Source organism: Macaca mulatta, chromosome 2, assembly GCF_049350105.2.
Source record: "Macaca mulatta isolate MMU2019108-1 chromosome 2, T2T-MMU8v2.0, whole genome shotgun sequence".
NCBI classification, from domain to species: Eukaryota; Metazoa; Chordata; class Mammalia; order Primates; family Cercopithecidae; genus Macaca; species Macaca mulatta.
The window spans coordinates 61,615,001-61,638,599 of NC_133407.1; the positions used below are offsets into that span (position 1 = coordinate 61,615,001).

Sequence of the window (23,599 nt, forward strand, 5' to 3'; positions counted from 1 at the left end):
CTCATTTTCCCTTTAGTACAGAGATTGTCTTGAACAAAGTTTCAAAAATTCTAAATAAATATTCTGAATATTTATTCTGAATAAAGAATATAAAATATGTATTTCAAGTGTTCAACTGCCTTGTTTCTTTCTTGTGATTACTTCGTGGAAAATAAGTAATGAATTTCTAGTCCCTTTAACCAATATTTTCACTTTAAATATGGGCATAAAATAAGTACAAAAATTGTATTGTGTTTGTTTCAGCAAAAGCTGATGAAGCATTGAAAGCCAAAGAAAGAAATGAGGAAGAAGCAAAGAGAAGAAAGGAGGAAGGTAAAGGCATGTGTTCATTTTTATCTGAGAAATCACTATTTGGCTGTATTTCCTGAATAGACCATAGAATATAATCTAATGCCTTAAGGGTTACTTCATGCTATTTCATGAACCAAAATAATGACACAATATCACACTATATTCATTGTCTTGGACACTAATGTTTGCTCTCATAAGATTAGTTTATAAGCATCCTATTATGTATTCTGGGAAATTGGGAGGAGATAAGATTATATAGTAGTGCTGATGTTGGCTTGTTCCTTCTGACTTTTATAGTTAAAAAATTACCAAAATCAGTCACAGAAATAGATTGAACCTTATCCATAGATTGTGAAATATTTCAGTAGTGATGAAGAAAAGTCCTCTTGCCAATAAAACTTTTTTAAGAGTTGAGAGAACATTGAAATTCAAAATGTCATAAATAGTCATAATGTGAAATCCATGTCTTAATTTTTAAAGATAATTATTCTTTTTAAAAAATAACATTTGGGCAATTCCCCCAAAATATTACTGAAACAAATCTAACACATTTTTATCCCCTCTAACAAATTTTTATTTTCCCCTTAATTTGCTATCTGTGATTTACATGAGTGAAAATTTTACCTTTTTTTCTTCACAGGGGGATTATATACATATACTGTTATAAAGTACAGTGCTTAAAGCAAGATTCAGTCAAATCTTTCTCAGTGAGTTACGTTGATGATCTGCTTAGACTGGCAATTATGTCACTTTACTGGCTAATTTCACAGGGTAACTTTTCCTCTTGTGAGCTTTTGAGAAATTGAAGTCTGATATGTGCAAGAATTTGGACTTTGAGTGCTGTAGTCAAAATCTGAAAGTTGAAATTTTTGCCTTAGTAGGTACCTGTGTTTTCTGTAACAACCAGAAGATAATTTGAACTTCTCAGCCACTACATGGAAGCTGAGATTCAGTAAAACCCAAAGTATAATGGTTTCGAATGCTTAAAAGCAGAGTCCCATCAGAGCCATCCTCAAAACCAAGCCAAAAAAAAAAAAAAAAACCTGTAGATTTAAGTGGCAGATCCCTACAAATAAGTAGATTCAAACTAAATGTGGATGAATTTATATGCATATAGTGTAGTGTTCTTACCTTATTTGGCCCCCAGACATCCTGGGTTTATGCTCTTTTCCGGGATCAACTAATTTTATGGTATACTGAGAAGAAAAATGAATTTCAATAGCAAGATTCCTCAATAGAATTTTCTTCTTTTGGATCTCTTGGCATTGTTAGTGAAAGCAAGCTATCTGATTTCAGTTATCCTTACGATGTGCCCATAGTACAGGTAGATATAAGATTAACTACAAAGCAGTCTAAGCAAATTATAATTTTTAAGTACTGCTATGTTGTGTGGCATTCTGATCAATGTAACTAACTAATTAATAACATAATGGCCCTTATAAAACACTGTGGTACTATAAATCACATGTGTAGTACTTATGACCAAGCAACACGGTGAAATATATTGTAGTAGTTATTAGCCTAATCCTATTAATTCAGATCTTAATTAGAGTCTTAATCAGTTGAAAATGAATGGCAGTGAGAGTAACCACAGATATTGAAATTGCAAGGTGATTTGTTTTTATGAAAAAATATAATATGAATGCTTATCTTAATAAAAGAAACTTTTTTAATACTTCAGAACTCCTCATTTACATGTTGACAGTTGATATTTCTACGTCTCTCTTGTTTCCATTAAATTAGCTCTAAGCATCTTTTAAAAGACATCTGGTTAAGAATTCCTTAAGTAACTTTAGATACTTGAACGTTATATTATAATTCTTTCTAAAGTAATTTTTAATTTAGACTTTTCACTAAATCAAACTGACCTTATACTTAGTCTGCAATATGCAGTGCCTTTTTTCTTTCAGTTCCTGAGAATTGTTGAAAAAGCATATTCCTCCAATCGTAGCTGTTTTAATTAGCATCTTTAAAAATCTAGCATACTAACTAAACTACAGGATTATAGAGGACTTAGTATCCACAGTGCCTGACACATAGTAGAAACTCAGTTTCTTGAATTGTTGCATGATGAATGAATAAATCAATGACCAATTTCCCTTTATTCTTTTAAATTCATGCTAAGTAGCTTATTTTGAGCTTGCAAGGGGATTCCAAATAATCTCATTGAAAGTATTACCCAACTTTGTTAAGGGCTTTTCTAAGACAGGCCCGTACCTATTAAGCTATTGCTCTAATGAATTAGACCATGCAAAATTAAACCAAGGAATGTCAAAATAACTGTCAAAATTTACTAAACTATTTGTCAGATTCTGTTGTTTTTGTTTGCTTCCAATTTTTTTCTCTTGAGTTGTCTAGATACTTGAATGCTATCAAATTAACAGTTCTCTGAAAGTGATTAATGTATAAGCTACATTTATTTTATTTCATATAGTCTAACTGCAAATTGAAACCTGAGATAAAACAGTATGCATGTGTGTATATATTTCTGTATCTGAAAGAATAAAAATCCTTTATTTTCAGTCTGTAAGCCACTAGTAATTCACTCTGTCACATCATTTATACAATTCATCTCTTAATTTCTCAGCATGCTGATATGCAATACAGAGTTGAAAGCATTGCGAAAATGTAGATAAACGTTGTCTATCCAGCTCCCTTTATCCACTCTCTGTTATCTCAAAAAAGCTATTGTATTAGCATAGCAAGATCTGTGCCATGCAGATTCATTATATTACGCATTCTTCCTTTGAGTGTTCTTAAATCAATAACATAATTATGTTTGCAAGTATTGCATCCAAAGTAAGTCAGGCTGCACACCAAAACTGGTCCAGGATGACTACTTTGTGTTCCAGCCTTTAAACAATGGGGGCCCATTTAGAGTGCACTTCATAGTCCTTATATAGTTCAGTTGATTTTTCCACTTAGTAAATATTGCTAGTACATTGGTGATAGGTGCTCACTCTTTCTTGAGCCACTAATTTTTAGTTATTATAGGAATGTTATATCTTTCAGTAAAAGTCAACTAAATATTTAAAGTTTAGGTATACAATGTCCCTTTTTTTCTAATTCTAGATTATAATGTAGGAAAAATGAATAGTATTAAATCTTTCAGTTCTGTTTTGTTTCTTATTCTTTGACTTAATAATCGACTTTGACTTTCTCTTTTTCTCTGTATGTGTTTGAAAATGTTCTAATTATACTTGTATATAATTAAAAAGCATTTTAACTTCTGTTTCTATTATTGAATGCATTAGCATAACTGCTTAGATTTTCTGTGTATTTTTATATTTAATTTGGTATGCATTTAAGGGTGCTAATTATGTTTTAAATCCATTGTAAGCACAGTAGTCTTTCTTTGCATTTGACTTCTCTCTAATATGAATTTCCTATTTGTGGTATAAGTATAGTAGCTTTTGGATTCTTTTTCCCCTTGTGTTTATTCAAAACAGCTCTACCCATCTGTTGGTTTTTTTACTTCAAATATTTTTGTTTCCAAAAGTGTTAGGCAGCCCTTTCTAAATTATTCATGGGAATGGTGGACAGTGAAAATATGAACATAATAAAAGGCAGTTCAAGTGAAGACAGAGCAATTCTCAAGTCTCATTTGTTTAAGTTTAAATTCATCAAATCTTTTGCCAGAGCTGATTGACAAGAAGTAAAATAGATTAGCCTAAATTCATTTTTCTTTTTTCTTAATAATCCTTCAGTGAAGGTGAGGTAAAGAGTACTAGTAACTGAAAGGCAAGGTGGTTGCCAGACAACGTTCTAAGTATTCTACATATTAACTGTCTTAATCATCATGAACTCGATACGGGTTGTGCTAGTATCCCTGTACAATAGGGAGGATAGGAAACAAAGGCACAGTGCTTAGTAGCTTGCTCTGTAGCTAATAAGTGGTGAAGCCAGAATACAAACCCAGGCAGTCAGACTCCAGTACACATTTTTCTCTTTAAATAGCCTGCATAAATCACAACCCTTAGAATCAGTGCTCAAAAATAATACAATTCTCTCTCTTATCCTTTGCCTTCCTCTCTGGAGCCTGCCCTCCAGCTCCTAGGAAGTTGCTTACTGTCAAGTTTTCCTGTCCTAACTTAGATCTAGATCCATACTAGGTTGCCTCACTTGAGTTTCTGGGATACCCAATAGGGGAGGTACTCCAGTTAGAGTCACATTTTGTCAGGGTGTCTGTGTCCTTTTTGCATAATCTCTATCTGCTTTTCTCTCCACAGACTGCCTGCTCAATGTAAGATATTCATAGTGTGTCCTCCACATCCAGCCTTAAGAGTCTGGACCAGAGCCACACCTAAGCATCTAGTTTCTCAGGTTCCTTTCTCTGAGGTTTTGACTGGCCCCGTGCTTTGTAGTTTCTAGCATAAAACACACTTAGCACCAAGTCTGAGCACATCCAGAGAGAGAACTGTTATAATCCCTTCTTTCCCTCCACTGTGATTCATCACCTAAGACCCATAGACCCTAAGACCCTTTGTTCCTTCTGGATACCCTTTATAAGAAAGTTGGAGTGAAGTTGAAAGGAGAAGTTAGCAGATATGAGGGCATCATTTAGGAATTACTGTTTATCTACAGTTGGCATGTAGATCCAAGTAGGTTAGACAGAAGTAATATGATTGTCCTTTCTAGCCCTCATCCTGAATTGGATACTCATTGTAATATGCAGTATTATTTCCTTCTTAGATTTAAACATTTGAAAATCCCCCCTTCTTTATATTACTTTATTAGGTGGTTCTATTGTAAGATTTAAAATGTCCCTTTAAGAAATTTGTGTTTCCTGTATATCACATTTAATAGTTCTATAAATATATCTGTCATAATTTAAAAATATTTCTGTAGTTTTTTAACGCATTAACTCTAATGTTAGAGTACTGTTTTCTTTAAGAAGAAAATCTGCTTAGCCTGAATACATTGCTTCATTGCATATTTTTCCTCAAGTTCTTATTTAGTAAAAAAAAAAAAAAAGAAAAGGAAAGGAAAGAAAAAAGAAAAAGAAAATTCACTCAAGAGCACTCAGTCATTTATCCTAGCCATCTGTCTTATTTCCCTCAGCAGTGATTTGTCCTTTATAATACCCTTGCTTATATGTCTGCAAGAACTTGATTGATAAATATTTTTAACCTTTCCCTTAGATTCAGTTTTTTCTATTCCATATTACATAGCATCAACCTGTTTCTCAGTCTCAGCGATTCCAGTAATTGTGTGTTAATTCATTTTTAACTTTTTAACCAAGCAAGGAATCCTTCCTTATTTTCCTAATAGCTAAGTCATGATATTTTTGCTTCATACACATTGAGCTGTACTCTCTATGGAATTGAAGCCAGTTTAGATAGCATTTTACTTATTTTTAGTAAGATGTTTATGTACATGAAATGCAGATATACTGATAACCTATTTAATCATCATTAGGCCCCCAGTGACTGGCTACCATGTGTTTCCCTACTGATTTAAATATATTGTTTTCTACAAACACAAATTTCAAGACCAACTCAAAGCTACAGACTTTCTATTCAATCAGATACTTACAATATAAATTAAACATTAGGAAGCTGACATACATATTGAATGCCCACAGGTGTACAATCCTGAGAGTAACTTAGAGAGGTTAGTACAATCTAAGGAATCAATTGTGCTCTATTAGAAATAGCCCTAGCTAGCTTCCTTTAGCTGAAGTAATAGAATGAGGTTCAGAATCTCAGCTCTGCCATTTCCTAGCTCTGTGACAGAATAAATCACTTAACCTCACTGCGACTCTAAAGTGGGGAACATGATAAAAGCTGCCTGGAATCATCATAATATGAAATGGCGATAGTCTTTGAAAAGCACTTCAAGCCGGGCATGGTGGCCCACGTCTGTAATCCCAGCACTTTGGAAGGCCAAGGAAGGAGGGTTGCTTGAGCCCAGGAGTTTGAGACTAACCTGGGCAACATAGTGAGACCCTGTCTCAAAAAGAAAAAAAAAAATTAGTCAGCCATGGTAGTGCCCATCTGTAATCCCACCTACTCAGGAGGCTGAGGCAGGAGGATCACTTGAGCCCAGAAGTTCGAGGTTGCAGTGAGCTATGATTAAGTCTCTTAAGGAAACAAAAGTCTCTCAAGTCCAGAGCTGCTCTCTAGTCTCTTAAGAAAAAATAATAATAATAATTCATCTTATTGAATCCTATCCAACCAAGGTAGACATTATATTGCTTGTGATTTGGATTAAGCCCAGCTGTAGTGCTTCTAATGCTGGCAGAGTAAACACCAAAGTCCTAATATGTATCCTTGTTAGGCTTCAGAGCCAAAATACACTAAGACATTTTAGGAAAATACCACATTATGGTTGCTTTGTGAAATGACAAAAAATACTTTATGTAAACAAAGAATAAGTCACTCTGCAAGCAATTATTTAAAAAGCACTAAAATACAGATCACTGAAAAGGAAAAACTTTATGTAACAGCAACATTCTAGGTACCTTAGTAATTTTTATTGTATTTAGTTACACCCAGCCCTTGTTCCTACCTACTGTATATCAAGTTGGTTTTTAAATCCAAGTTATTTTATAATTCCAAGATAAGATTATTTTTATTCATTATCATTTTTGAGAACTTCATAGGTCAGAAGTGCTACTGAACAGCACCTACTTTGAGGACTGAAAATAATGACTTCTCTGTAAAATAATTTGAAATTGCGTTTTGTTAGAAAAAAGAGGCCGGGCGCGGTGGCTCAAGCCTGTAATCCCAGCACTTTGGGAAGCCGAGGCGGGCGGATCACAAGGTCAGGAGATCGAGACCACAGTGAAACCCCGTCTCTACTAAAAATACAAAAAAATTAGCCGGGCGCGGTGGCGGGCGCCTGTAGTCCCAGCTACTCAGGAGGCTGAGGCAGGAGAATGGCGGGAACCCGGGAGGCGGAGCTTGCAGTGAGCCGAGATCGCGCCACTGCACTCCAGCCTGGGCAACAGCGTGAGACTGCGTCTCCAAAAAAAAAAAAAAAAAAGAAAAAAGAAAATATCTCACAAATATTCTTTCAACCTCTAAAGCATCATGTTTTTTAAATACAAAACATACAAGAGGTATATTATACTTTGCAGTCAAGTACACATATGCATATATACACAAACCTGAAAAAATACAAAATAATACTTATCCATTTCCAATTTTTTTTTTCTGATTCTATTGCATCTTCAACAAAACAAAACAAAAGCAACCCACTAATGGGTCATGACCCTCAGTTGAAAAAACACCGCTCTGAAGTAGTTTTCTACTGTGTTTCTTCCTTACCCAAATCACTCTCATACTGTAAATACCAAAGGATGAGAAATGTCCTTTTCTCACCTATGATTATATTTAAACTGAAGATAGTAAATTACTTCACATGCCAATGGAGTTGTTTTAGGCAAGTTTTTAAGGTAAATAAATATAGTAATATAAAATGAAGTTAAGCAAGTCAAAATTAGAAGCAACTAGATGTCTTTAAATTGGCATTCTATATGAACTCAATAAATACTTCTTAACTGATTATAGATCATTTCCTTGCAAGTAACTGTGAGCTTCTAGATTAAGTATTCTTACTTAGGATATTATTATCTATTAAGTCTATAGTTAATGTAAATTTACAGCTTTTATGTGATATGTTGTATGTGTAGGTGATATATATCTTCACAGCTTTGGTTAGAGTTTATTAAGCTAGGTCAGAAGTACTTTCCCTTGTAGCACTATTTTTCAACACAAATCATTAACCGCTAATGGAATTCATGTTAATGTGAATTTGATAATGAAGCCAAATCTGGCTTCATGATGATTTAGAATACAGATACTTTGGAGACACTGGGGATTCCAGACCACCCCGATAAAACAAATATCTCAATAAGGCCAGTCACACTAATTTTTCTGTTTCCCATAAAAGTTTTGTTTACACTATGCTGGAATCTATTAAGTGTGCAATAGCATTACGTCTAAAAACCAACGTACATACCTTAGTTGAAAACATACTTCATTGCTAAAAAATGCAAATGATCATCTGAGCCCTTCAGCAAGTTGTAATCTTTTTGTTGTTGGAAGGTCTTTCCTCAATGGTGATGGCTGCTCACTGATCAAGGTGGTGGTTGCTGAAGGCTCAGGTGGCTTTGGCCATTTTAAATAAGACAACAATGAAGTTTGCTGCATCGATTGACTCTTCCTATCGTGAAAGACTTCTCTATAGCACATGATGCTGTTGGATAGCATTTTATTTATCGTAGAACTTCGTCTTTAGAAAGTTGGAGTCAGTCCTTTTAGCCACTTTCTCTGCTCATCTGTAAGAAGCATTCATTCTAGTTTCATGAAATTGTAGCCATTCAGTCATATCTTCAGGCTCCACTTCTAATTCTAGCCCTTCTCCTTTGCCTAGCTGATACCTACCAGTCCTTCAGGCCTCACCTTAAATACTGTATCTTCAGAGGAACTGAATTCTTATGTCATAGTTTGATCAAATCTCCCTGTGATGCTCTATTGTAGTAACTTATGCTGTCCTTTAATAGCATTTATCACAGTTGTTGTTTTGGTGGGGAGACGGGGTGGTTGAGACAGGGTCTTGCTCAGTTGCCCAGCTGGGATGCAGTGGTATGATCTTGGCTCATTGCAGCCTCAACCTCCCAGGCTCAAGACATCCTCCCTGCCTTAGCCTCCAGAGTAGCTGGGACTACAGGCGAGCATCATCACGCCTGGCTAATTTTTTTATTTTATTTTTTTATAGACACAAGGTCTCACTCTGTTGCCCAGGCTGGTCTTGAACTTTTGGGCTCAAGCGATCCTCCCACCTCGAATTCCCAAAGTGCTGAGGTTCAGGCATGAGCCACCATGCCCAGCACAATTGTTAATCATTCATTTTCTTCAACAAATATTTATTGAGCCACCTCCTATATGCCAGGCATTGTTGTAATCTTGGGCCACGGTAAAAAACAAAACATGGAGTGCACATTCTAGTAGAAAGAGACAGATAATGAATAAACAAACAAGTAAATGCATACAGACATACCTTGTTTTATTGCACTTGGAAGGTAACTATGTTTTTTTACAGATTGAAGGTTTGTGGCAACCCTGCATCGAGCAAGTCTGTTGGTGCCCTTTTCCCCAAAAGTATATGCTCATTTCATATCTCTTCATCACATTTTGGTAATTCTCACAATATTTTAAACATGCTCATTGTATCTGTCATTGTGATGACTGACCATTGGTCTTGGATGTTACTATAGTAGTTGATTTGGGGCACGATGAACTGCAACCATGTAAGACAACGAACTTAATAGATAAATGTTGTGTGTGTTCTGACTGCTCCATTGACTGGCTATTCCTCTCTCTCCCTCACCTGGAGGCTCCCTATTCTCTGAGACACAATGTTGAAATTAGGCCAGTAAGTGTTACAATGGCCTCTAAGTGTTCACGTGAAAGGAAGAGTCCACATGCCCCTCACTTACATCAAAAGCCAGAAATGATTAAGCTTAGTGAGGAAGGCATGTCAAAAGCCCAGAGAGGATGAAAGGTAGGCATCTTGTGCCAAACAATTAGACAAGTTGTGAATGCAAAGGAAAAGTTCTTGATTTAAATGAAAGGGCTACTCCAGTGAACATATGAATTAAAAGAAAACCAAACAGCCTTATTGCTGACAGGGAGAAAGTTGGAGAGGTCTGGATAGAAGATCAAATCAGCTACAATATTCCCTTAAGTCAAAGCCAAATCCAGAGCAACATCCTAATTCCCTTCATTTCTATGAAGCTGAAAGAGGTCAGGAAACTGCTGAAGAAATATTTGGAACGGGCAGAGCTTGGTTTGTGAGGCCTAAGGAAAGAAGTAGCCTTCATAACAAAAGTGCAAGAGCAAGCAGCAAGTTATGTAAAAGATCTAGCTAAGATCACTGATGAAGGCAGCAACGCTAAACAACAGATTTTCAATGCAGAGGAAACAGCCTTCTATAGGAAGAAAATGCCATCTAAGATTGTCATAGGTAGAGAGGTGAAGTCAGTGTCTGGTGTCAAAGCTTCAAAGAACAGGCTGACTCTTGTCATGGGCTAATGCAACTGGTGACTTTAAGTTTGAAGCCAGTGCTCATTTCCCACTCTGAAAATCCTAGGGTCCTTGAGAATTATGCTAAACCAACTTTGCTGTCCTCTATAAATGGAACAACAAAGCCTGGATGACAACACATCTGTTTATAGCATAGTTTACAGAATATTTAAAGCCCACTGTTGAGACATACTGCTCAGAAGAAAAGACTTCTTTAAAAATATTAATGCACATTGATATGTACAAGGAGAATAATGCCTGCTAACCCAGCATTTGTTCTCCAGCCCCTGGATAAAAGAACTGATATCAACTTTTCAAGTCTTAATATTTAAGAAATATATTTTGTGGGGCTAGAGCTGCCATAAGTAGTAATTCCTCTGATGGATCTGGCCAAATTAAATTGAAAACCTGCTCGAAAGGATTCATTGTTTTAGATGCCATTAAGAACATTTGTGATTTATAGGAGGAGATCAAAATGGAAATATTAACAGGAGTTTGGAAGAACTTGCTTCCAACCCTCATGGATAACTTCAAGGGGCTCAAGACTTCAGTGGAGGAAGTAACAGCCTTTGTGTTGGAAACAGGAGAAGAACTAGAAGAGGAACCTGAAGATCTGACTAAGTGACTGCAGTTTCATGATTAAACATGAACAAATGAGTAGTTGCTTCTTATGGATGAGCATAGAAAGTGGTTTCTTGAGATGGAACCTACTCCTGGTGAAGACAGTGTGAACACTGGAAATTACAACAAAGGCTGTGGAGCATTACATAAACTTAGTTGAAAAGCAGTGGCAGGGTTTAAGATTGACTCCAATTTTTGAAAGCAGAAGTTCAACAATAAATAAAATGCTATCCAACAGCATCACATGCTATAGAGAAGTCTTTCATGACAGGAAGAGTCAGTTGATGCAGCAAACTTCATTGTTGTCTTATTTAAAATGGCCACAGCCACCCTAGCTTTCAGCAACCACCACCTTGATCAGTGAGCAGCCATCACCATTGAGGCAAGACCCTCCACCAGCAGAAAGATTATGACACGTTAAAGGCTCAGATGATCATTTGCATTTTTAGCAATAAGGTATGTTTTAAATTAAGGCATGTATGTTGGTTTTTAGACATAATGCTATTGCACACTTAATAGACTACAGTATAGTGTAAACATAACTTTTATATGGACTAGGGAAACAATAAATGTTACTGGGTTTATTGCAATACTTGCTTTAGTGTGATATTCTGGAACCAAACCAAGAATATCTCCAAAGTATGCCTGTAATGTATGAAATGATGACAGGTCACAAGGAGAACAATGGAGCATGACGATGAGATAGGTTGGGGGGGGGATTTATATATATGTGTGTGTATATGTGTATATATATGTGTGTGTGTATATATATATATGAAAGCCCTGTGATAATATAACCTTTGAGCAAAGTCTTAAAGTAAGAAGATGAATACCTTTCGAAGTTAATACTTTCCTGTTTTCTTTTTTTTTTTTTAACAAGTTGCATTCTTGCACATCTGCATTCTTAAAATTCAAATTGTTTGATGTTGTATCTGCTTGATAATTCTTCAAAATGGGAGAGCTATGATCTCAGCACTGTACTCCAGCCTGGGCAACAGAGTGAAATCCCCATCTCTAAATATTAAAAATAATAAAAAATAAAGTGCAAATATTATAGTATCTTACAAACCAGCATTAGTGAATTTGGATTATATAGCATCTTACCACTCCTACCACTTTGGTATTTTGTAAGTTAGTATTTTCACTAGAATATCACAATCATTTTACACTGTTAGACCTAGGTTTTGGGGTTTTATTTTTTTTCTTTTTGTTTTTTAGTTCTTAAAAGATGTTGCACTTTCTGAAAAATTTTTTCTGTGTCTTGTTGAGATGATCATGTGGGTTTTGTCTTTATCTGTCCTACATCTATAAACGTTTAAAATAATGGTGATTTCTTTGTAGAGATAGTAGAGAGTAAAACAAGCCTAATTTATTATACTAAAACTAGATAAATTAAACTCTCAGACATAATGAATTGAGACTGTCTTAAATAAACATCAAGCAAAAATGGAATTCTGACTATTATTCCTCTCCCCCCAAATTAGGTTATAGTTTTCTTGTTTCAACATCCATCTTTAGTATCAGTGTAGAGCCATGTCATGAGTTATTGTTTATTTGTAAGACCAGCCTTGTCTATCTACAATAGGGTATCACTTTTATAACCTCCCCCTCCCTTCACTCCAATCATTTCTTTTTCAACAGTAACTTAAACTAATATGGTCAAACTTGGAAAATTTTCTAAAGTGGCCAGGAAAACCTAGTTAGTATAAATAATTGTGAATAAGAAGTCTGGTCGGTTTCATCCCAGAAATTCTGTATTTTCTTTTCAATTTATTTGAAGTCCTCAGTAATAGTTTATCAGTCAGGTGTTTACTAAAAGAAATATATCTAGGGAAAGGAGTTGAGAGTACTGCTGCATTCATTAATATATAGAAGGTTATTGACATAAGATACAAGGAAAAAAAACAAAATAAAAATAAAAATAAAAACCTTACAACCTTAAATTTACCAGTTCCTGAAAGAGGTAGAGCACAGCAGCTCACAGACTGGCTGTGTCACAAACTGAAAGAAAACACACGTGTTTTCTTTCACAAAAAGAACACAGACATGTAGGGAAGATGTCAACATCATATGGCATTTTATTGTTGTGGATTAATTTTTGTATGTGTATTTTTGGAATTTACCAGATTTTTTAAATCTATTGGAATAATGAGAGCATATCAAATAAATAAAATAAGTTACTGCCTTGTGGACACAGTGATCAGAATATCTTTGATGATTCTGATGTCTTGAGTATGCTTTTAATATCTTGATTATGCTTTTAAATATAGTATTATTTTTAAAATATTTTAAAATAATATATCTAAATAGTATATAAAATATAAATTAATATTAATAATATAATATAAAATAATATATGGATATATTGATTCCCAGACCAAAGGAATCAGGATAAGCCCAATGATTGTTATTCAGCCTGCCAACACCAACCCATAGATTGGCATTTGCGAACCACTGCCCTGTTCCATTCATTTTGTAGCTAATAACGTGAAATAGTATATTTTTTCCAAATGAGTTTGGTTTAACATACCCAAGTTATTGTTGTCTCTTTCAATGGAGTCAGTTTTCAAGACATACAATGAACTATAGCACCACCCAATTTTGATTTTGTTTTTACTTTACTAAAAACCATTTAACCAAGCTTGATACCCCACCTTGTTCACCAGATATGATTCCAAATGCCTACAGAAATGCTGACCTTACTCAGAATAGTTACTTTCAATATTTGATGATAATATTTTTCCAATAATGATGTCACTACACTAAACTTACAAGGCTTTTTTGTAATAAACAGCACAGATTTGTTTGAGTAGTCATGTTTGTGATATTGCCTGTAGGTATTAAATGGCTAATTTAACTGATCCATCATACCCTTAACATTGGCCTAATTACTAACAGATTTTGAGGCAGTAGATACCAAATACTATTCCAGAAATCTTGATTGCCCTTCATTTTCTCTTTATTTTAAAAAGTACGGATTGTGCTCTCAAGCTTTCAGTGTTTTTATTTGAGAAAATGTTTTCCTTAGCAAAAGTCAAGGGTAACCATTTAGCACACCTTCATGTCTGTCTTTCACATGCATTTGCTCGAGTGTTCACCTTTGGAACCAGGGAGACTTCCCACAGCATACAAAACTACATGGGGATGAAAGGAATCAAGGTCATACAAATAGGAAATGAGGTTTTATTGCCCTTAAAAATTAAAGTTTTCCATCTGTTAGTATATTTGGATATAGTAAAATTCTAGCTATAGTTTAAAGAAATCTGTGCTATTTTAGAAGTTTTAGAAGCAATTATTATGGAAAAATAGTGATATATCAAATTAATACAAATTATTTTGGATTTTTTAAAAAAGAATAAAATGCCCTAAAGTTCAGAAGCTCAACTAAGTGTATGTTTTTAGTTTTATTCTTTTTTCAGTTATTTAGTCTTTAATCATTTAATTAATCTATAATTTAATATATTTAAAGTCAAAAAGACATTTCACAGATCTTTCATATATTGAAAAGCTGTATTTGAAGGAAAACTTTTTACTTTTGGTTAGAAAGTGCTCTGAATGAGAAATTTGTTTTTTTCTAATTTTTATATTGTATTCTCTTAGATGGAAACTAGGTGAATTATAAACATCATGGCCCGCATATCAGTAACTGACATTTGGACATACCTGCAGTGTACTGAAACCATATTCAATGTGCATTTTATAGGAACTTGTCTATGATTTATTTTACCTTGAAAGTGACTATCACACATAAAGAATACTACTGTAATTTCTCTTCCCCTGCAAAATAAACAAAAACTTTATGCTTTTTTCTAAACTTTCTTAGGTGATGTTTAAATTTGTGACTGATTCCAGAGCATCACTGGCATGTCTTTAAACGTATTGTTTAATTCATTATCATAAAGTACTATCCAGAATATTCATAATCTTATGTGAATATGCAATCACAGGTATATTCACATAAGAACCACATGAATCTCTCTGGGGAAAGGGAATAGAGACTCTTGATACTGCTATTCTCAGTCTAATTCAACAGAATTAAGATTTTCAAACAAGAACATGAAAGGAAGGACAGGCCTGAGCTTTCAGAAATGACCTGCAGAAGCAGCAGAAAAGCACCTTGCTATGTGAGGAAGGAGGTGGTTGAGCTTTTTCTGGTGGGCTGATTTGTGGGCCGCTAGGAAGTAGTGTCGTTTATATTGTCATCTGACTCAGCCCCAGAAACCAATTTCCTTAATCGGCATAGATTGTTCTTTATTCAACATGCGCCTAAGTCATGTTACGTGTCAAATAAAGCCTTATTATTGGTGCCCATCACTTCCTAATCCTCATCAAGCTAGAGTCAGTGATCCTGCTCTGCGCATCCAGGTTACCCTGTACTGTTCTGTTTGCCTAGCTAAACCCTAAACCACAGATCATAGGCAATCGCTGAATACACTTTGTGATTTTTTTAGTGTTCTCTCATCTCAAAAAATTGGGAAATTGATTCACAAATTGATTATTTACACAAATCACACAAGAGTACAGAAACTATATCATATAACTGGGAGATTTCTGTGAATTTGGAATTCAGTTTGGTCAACATCATTGAAATTTTTTGGAATTCAGTTTGATCAACAGCATTGAAATTTTATTTTTTAATCATATCAGCTGAATTAAGTTACCAGTTCCTGAAAGAGGTAGAGCACAGCAGCTCACAGACTGGCTGTGTCACAAACTGAAAGAAGACAGGAATCAAGCAAAAGAAAGTAATTTAAAAACCTAATGGAGGTTATTTTAAATGTGAATTTGTATACAAACAAATGTTAAAAGCTTCTTTAAGATATTTACAGTGTACTGCTTTTCTTTCTATACTCTTATTCCATTTCCTATTTGGATGAACTCCTCTGCTTTTTGTCATTTAAATTATAATAATAATGTGGGCTCTACTAGAATGTGAGCTCCTAAAGAGCAAAGACCATTTCTGTGTGTAGACTTTGGTTTGCCCAGCACCTAGCACAGAGTGATTTGTGTAATAATTAGAAAATGAAAGATTATGATTCCGTAAGGAATCCTAAAAACTCAGAGTAAAGAGTTCATTTTGAAAATGCAGAACTTGATCCTTTTAATCTAGAAAGACAGTTTAATAAAATCATTAAACTGATTTATTGTCTGAATGTACTTGTCTTTGTTTTTCCCATCAATAAAAATAGTTTTATTGAAATTATTAAATTCTTTTTAATAGTGAATTAACAAATTAGTTTGATAAAATTCACATTTACAGAGAAAGCCACCACTCAGCAGAAGAAAAAACAGATAAATTAATAGCATTGCTGAGGGTCTTATCCAAAAAATAAATTAACACCAAATTGAAAATTATAAAATTAAAATTTATTTTCATTTCTGCATATTTTAATATGATTATGTTCAATAATCTGTTTTGCCTGTGTAACATAAATCTTAATCCAGCAAATATTCTTCAATTTTTGTTTTGTAACATTTATAATCAAATCTCAAATCTATGATGTTATAAAGAAGTTAAGTTTTCAACTTTTAGTTTTTACTATAATTGTTCTTCACCTTAAGAAGCAATCAGTTCCCCTAAAACAGCCCTTGGATTTTTCAACAGATGGAAGTTTATGTTAGATCAAAACAAAGCTTCTGTTTCAATGTAGTCCTGCCTAAAGGCAGGAGAATGGACAAGAAGACTTCTTGAAGTTCCCTCCATATCCCTTTGTTTTATTTGTAAACCTCACTGCTCTTTAGTGAGATAAAATAGATGCAACCTCCAGTGCCATAAAAGAAAATAGAAATCACATCATCCTCAGCTATCATACTCTGTAAGTTATTTTTACCTTTATTATTGGAAAGGTAGGCCTTGGAAGTATAGTAAACAATGTAATATTTAAAGTTATTCTTTCCCAACCCATGAAAAAAAGTTTTTATTTCTCCACTTTATAGTTATGGTGTCCCTACATTATTTTTATTGTAATTGTATTGCCAAATCAGGTATGAGATTAGATGTTGGATGTTACATGTAATCTGCACAGAAATCAAATTATTTCACCTCTAAGTCCACAATACCCCCTCCTGCTGGTTTGCTTTAAATATTCAGTATTTTCTTGTCATGAATACAAATGGAGGACAAATTAGAATCTACAGACAGCTGACCTGAGCTTCAGATTAGAGACTGGGGGGCTTGTGCTATTTTAAATGTTTTAATTATCATAGTCCCAGTAGCCATTTGAAGGACACACATAAAATCATTTTCAACAAAAGAAAAAGAAAAAGCTCATCCTCCTTCTTCCTCTTAATATGAATGTTTGAGTGTGATTACATTTGCACTTCCATTGGAACTATGCTAATTTACTGCATTAAATTAGGTCTATTAGTGGTAGTAATTTTTTAAACACTAAACATTCTCTGTAATGTTTTCAGTTGGTGTGTTTGCCTTGTTGCAAGGATGATATGTATTTCTCATTTTATTTCATAGACAATAGATCTTCTGTGTTTAAGTATAAAGCCTAATTTAAACAACAGATCTGGTAATTCCCATTGAATATGGTAAAAATATATGTGAATAGTGGACTAATTTAGATGTGATAGCATGTATTTGCATTAGCAAAGAATAGAGAACCCATGTGAAATGAGCTGAAAAGATCATTGTGGGAATGAAAAATATTTAATGTGTGACAGTCTGAGATTTATCTTTAAATATTGATGCTTACTTGAAAACTTTTACAATTTAAAGGGGTTATGGATTACAATGTTGTATTAATTGATTAAATAAAAATGTTTATAGGTATTTATAGAGCAAAGAAAGAAATGTAATTTTTAAAAAGACAAATTTAAGTTTGTTCATTTAAAAAGTAAGTTTATATTAATTTTATTCTCAAGAATGTATTATTCTGATGCCTACAGTCTTCAATGTGCATTTTTTTCTTTCTTGTATATGTTGGTGTAATGTTGATTTGATTAGTTACGCCTGACTAGTAAGCAGTGAAACATTTTTATATACTCTTGGGAAATAAATTTGGCAGAAAATCAGCATGAGTAGATTTAATTATCACTCTGAGACCTTTTCCTTTTCTAGCTTAGTGATCCTGAAACTCCATGTGTCTCACTGAAATCTGTGTGGACGCTAAGCTTCGCTTCCCAATTTGTTCCTCCATGCAATGATAAGCCAAGCAATTACTGGTTTATTGATTTTTCATCATGGCAAATTTAAAGTTGATTTTTTCCTGAAAAGGCAGGGGTGATTAAGTGTTTCCCCTCGGTTTAGTACAAGAGAGCTATGTGGCAGAATCTAATATCCTGAGGTCAACCTCTGCAGGCAGATAATACGGTGTCTTGGCCACATGTTAAAGAGAGAAATCAGGGCTACAAATGTGATAGGATATATGTGGAGACAGTTTAATTTGCTCCATTTATATGAACAAGTCATGTGGCACATGCTTGGAAAACATCATTTTGAATGGACTTAGAAGTGAAGCCCACGTGGGCAGAAAGAATAAATGAGTGCAAATAAGAAAGATGTTATTGGTTATTAAGGGAATTTCACTATCATTTTTAAATGAAAATAAGTAAACCATTGGAATATAGGATGTTCAAAACATAGAGTGAAATCCACATATACCATTGTGAAGATTTGCTGGTCTGTAAAATGCAAAAATAACCTGTCTTGTAAGAATTATGTAAGAAATTATGATTAAGTTATGCATACTAGTCTTAAATATATGTATACATTCTAATCTTTGCATGCAGTTCTCTGGCAGCAGTATATTTTTGTGCTTTTGAAAGGTAGACATTTTTAAATCAAATATTCAAGCATGATTCCGAAATAATTTATGACTCGAGTAATTTTTCAAAATGATATTATTTCCTAGAAGTTACTAATTATAAATGAGTATACATAAAGAGAGACCTAATTGTGGTGAACTTTAAACCTAGAAATGGTGAAAAAGCTCATCTATAACTTGACTGAATACTTACCGTAATTCTTCAATAAAATGAAAGGGTTCTAGTTTTAGCAGGAAAATATGTTTGTTAGAACATAAAATATAAGATGCAGATTCTCTACATGCCAGTTTTTCTTAGTCTATTATATGAAAGCTAAATATTTAACAAAATGTTTAACAAATCTAACCTGGTCCTAGATCTACAGAGCCCATTCTCCAACTAGTTTTATCATTTTTCATCATGGTTCCTCAATATTTACTCATTAGCAGTTTACATTATTCTTCCTTTATCATTATGATTCCAGAAAGATTCTAATTGTTTTCTTCTGGTAACCTAAGAATGAAGATTGTAGACTGTTTTATATATCTTGTTCACTAAAAAGTTCACTTGGATGTGTCATAATTACCAAGTTAATTGTATGTTGTATTTTTGGTGAATCACTGAAATTATTCCATGGTTTTATTATTAAAATATTTTTATTTCTAAAATAAGATAAACATTGGAATCCCTCCAAAACCATGGTGCTAAAAGCAAATATTTTATTACATACACAAAGCCAAGCTTACTTCAATATATCTTTTAAAATCTAACACAAAGGATATAAAATGAATATATTAAGATCATTCGTAGCATCTGTTATCTCACTAGCACCAAGGCAATGTATAACACCACGGTTCTGCCTCTGATTAAGTCTTTTCCTGTGAATTAAAACCCATGTGGCTAGATGGCACTTGACATTCAGGAATCTCTCTTCTATTTGGTTTATCAGTATTTGAGCTCGGAAGTTTTATAGTTTTTATTTTTTCCTACATATGACACTGACTGTCTTACTACTTTTTTGACATTGGTGAATCTGCCATCTCAGAGTTACATTTAGAAAGATATGTGAATTATTTTTAGTTGTGTAATAAATTTACATGAGCATATTACTTTCTAATACAGGTTGACTTTAATAAATTACATAACTGATTTTCATTGACTTACAGTTTTCATTTAGACATTTTCCTCTAAAACAATAAAAATTACAGAACATTTTCTAAGTTTAATTAAGAAGAATTTGCTACTTAGATTGATGTGCAGTCATATGCATATAAAATATTCATATACTATTTAAAATAATTTAGTTGGGCATGATTTTTAAAGGCTTATCTGTAAATACGAAAGAAAAAATGATGTTTCATCAAAAGTGCTTGCTTATTTAACAGCCATACAGATTATCATTTCTCTAAGTATTTAGCAATACTCTACCACATCCTTATCCGTTTTTTAGGACCACTACAGATATTTTCAGACTAAGAAAATGCAAATATATTGTGTTACTCTTTTAAATGTTCATTCCTCTCCCAGCCTTCAAGTAAGTGTTGGTTGACCTAATGACTAATTTATAAATCACATTCTAATGTCCCTTACCTGACTTCTAGTGTTGACTGAGCAGCATTGACCTCTTAGAGTTAATGGTTGTTCAAAGGGAGAGGTCATTATGGAAACTGGATCACTGCCTTGGTATTTCATTCACATCCTTCTGTTGGCAAAACCCCCTATCTGTTCCAGGCACCATGTTAAATGCTAGGGCTGTGAAGATAAATTAGGCAAGCTTCTTGTTCTAAAAAAAGTTTGCAGCCTATTGAGGGGGAGGGGGAGGGGGAGGAATATGTCATGTGCATAAACACGTATAAAACAAAGTAGAAATAAACTCCAATAAAGAAATGCTGGTAGACTGCTTGTGAGAAGGGAGAGATTACTTGCAGCTGAGAGAATTGGGGAATGCCTTGAGGAAATTGCTTACATTTTTCAAATCTGTCAGTATGAACAAGCCTGGAGTAAACATATAGGTGGTGGGTGAGGTGAGAGAACATTTTTTAAGTTTATATTAAATGCCTTTACTGGTGCTAGAACCAAACATAGGTTACCTGATTTTAGCTCCACAACAACCCTGTGAATTATGTATTATTCTTATTATATAAACAAAGAAACTGGACTAGTTAAGTGACTTCCTCAAGGTCCTACAGCTAATAAATAGTAGAGATTGCACTGGAAAATTCTTTTCCTAGCATTATACTCAGAGCTCTTTTTACTGTATTACAACTAACTAGTGTAGCCCACACAGCAATTGGATCTGGATCTTCCACAGCAACATGTAACTATACCAGTGCTTCCCAAACCTGGCATACATCAGAATCACCTGAGGGTTGTTTTTAAAATATCTCGATGGCAAACACTTTATATTTTTCCTAATTTTGAGGAGTCAGCCCAAGAACCTATGTATGTTCTTAAAGTTTCTCAGCTGACTCTTATTTTCATTCAATACTATTGCACAGATAAGCACTTGGAAACAACTGCTTTAAGCAGTAGAGCCAACCAATTACAAACATGATTTACCACATACTACAAGAATGAATATGTAGTCATGTGTCTATATTGAATCACATTCTTTTTTAACCAGTAAGTGATTTATTTAAATATTCAATTTATAATTTTGAAAGTGCCATGATTTCCGATCAGAATATTTCTGGATCTCTGAAAAATAGCAAACCATACTTCTTTGATACTATGACACACCTTTTATTTTTTACATGTTTTAACATGTCTGAAATCAAGATGCATCTTACAATTAATGTCATCTTAAAATCACTGTTAGCCAGATAGCAGCTGTGACTCGATGTTATTATCTATTTGATGAACTTGATTGTTATTCCTGGCCACATGATAGGTCAACTGAGTCCTCAACTGGCTATCAGGAAAACATTTAAAGATCACTTGAGGAAAGAATATTATCCCCGAGTTGTGATCCGAAAACCTTCACTGGCACCTTCTGATAAAGTCAAAAAAGTGCCTGAATAAAAAACTGGCTGAATGGGCCAGGAGCAGTGGCTCATACCTGTAATTCCAGCACTTTGGGAGGCTGAGGTGGGCAGATCACCTGAGGTCAGGAGTTCGAGAGCAGCCTGGCCAACATGGTGAAACCCCATCTCTACTAAAAATACAAAAAGTAGCCGGGCGTGGTGTTGGGTGCCTTTAATCCCAGCTACTCAGGAGGCTGAGGCAGGAGAATCGCTTGAACCCAGGAGACAGAGGTTGCACTGAGCCAAGATCACGCCATTGCACTCCAGCCTGGGAAACGAGTAAGACTCCATCTCAAGAAAAAGAAAAAAAAAAAAAAAAATACTGGCTGAATGGGTTTCAGTAACTTGGAAGAAAACCCAAGAGACAATAATGGAGCACTGTTAAGAAAGACTGCCACACAAATATTCTTGATGGCAAAGAGATTATTGTGCACAAAAACATGGGCACTGACAACCCTTAAATGACAGTCACAAGAGTTCATTCCAAATGTGAAGGTTTACAACTATCCTAGAAAATGTGTTTCTCTCATCTTGTCTTTTTATATATGTGCAAGAGTGACATATAATTTTTAAAAATCTGTTATGTCTGAAAGAACTCTTTTAATAAGTATAAAAAATTCTAAATAATAGGAAAGTATTGTGCCACAGTTTAATTGACAGCTTTGTTTTTCTTACTGTTATGTAAAAGCATTGTGTATTACAATTAATAGCATCTTAGATTTGATGAAATATGATATTAGTACCTGTATCACATTATTTTGTTGTACTGTTTTTTTTGTTTTTTTTTTTTTTTGAGACGGAGTCTCGCTCTGTCTCCCAGGCTGGAGTGCAGTGGCGCGATCCCCACTCACTGCAAGCTCCGCCTCCTGGGTTCACGCCATTCTCCTGCCTCAGCCTCCCGTGTGGCTGGGACTACAGGTGCCCGCCACCGCGCCTGGCTAATTTTTGTATTTTTAGTAGAGACGGGGTTTCACCGTGTTAGTCAGGATGGTCTCGATCTCCTGACCTCGTGATCCGCCCATCTCGGCCTCCCAAAGTTGTTGTACTGTTTTATCATTTAATTTCTCTGTTGTGACCGGCCATCCATGTTCAGCTCAGACAAGCAATTCTTTGTGACTGTGACTGAAAAGATGATGCTTTGGAAGGCTGAGGCGGGTGGATCATGAGGTCAGGAGATTGAGACCATCCTGGCTAACACGGTGAAACCCCATCTCTATTAAAAATACAAAAAACTAGCTGGGTGTGGTGGCGGACGCCTGTAGTCCCAGCTACTTGGGAGGCTGAGGCAGGAGAATGGTGTGAACCTGGGAGGCGGAGCTTGCAGTGAGCTGAGATGGCGCCACTGCACTCCAGCCTGGGCAACAAAGTGAGACTGCATCTCAAAAAAACAAACAACAAAAAAAAACTTGAGGTAGTAAAGAAAGAGATTTTCATAGAAAAACAAGCTACAGCACTTTGTTTACATTGTAACTAGTTCAGTTATATTTATTCGATAACTCCCTTTATGTTTTTTCAGGACATAATGGATAATGTTAGTTGTTCTGTGATAAGAAAACATTTGCTTTCATACATTATCTCAATATTCCCTAGTTCAGAAACTCAACTATATTATCTTTCAGAAAGTTAGTAAGATACTAATCCCTTTTCCTGTTTTACTATCAAATCATCCAAAATTTTACTCTATTAGAAATGATACTAAAAAAGCTACGACAATGTATTCAATTGCAGAACAAAGTGTATAATTTCTTTTTAAGGATGACTGCATTTGACCCTAGGTTAATAACTCAACCAACAATATTTTACATAAGTATCTTTTATATAACATATATCACACTAAATTTGAAGATAAATTAATTTGGAGTACTACCCATGTTTTTT

At 34.5% G+C, this 23,599-nt stretch overlaps 1 protein-coding gene across 15 annotated transcripts in view; it reads left to right on the forward strand.

Moving 5' to 3' along the window:
- RSRC1 (arginine and serine rich coiled-coil 1) overlaps positions 1-23,599 on the forward strand; it is a 411,683-nt gene that overhangs the window by 336,367 nt on the left and 51,717 nt on the right. For 8 of the 15 annotated variants that reach the window (XM_077990581.1, XM_028843222.2, XM_077990582.1 and 5 more), the window contains one exon: positions 244-312. In XM_077990581.1, the coding sequence (XP_077846707.1) occupies positions 244-312 (69 nt within the window). Of the gene's footprint in view, positions 1-243; positions 319-23,599 lie in introns of all 15 variants that reach the window. The other 7 variants (XM_077990579.1, XM_077990575.1, XM_077990577.1 and 4 more) reach the window with 1 other exon arrangement.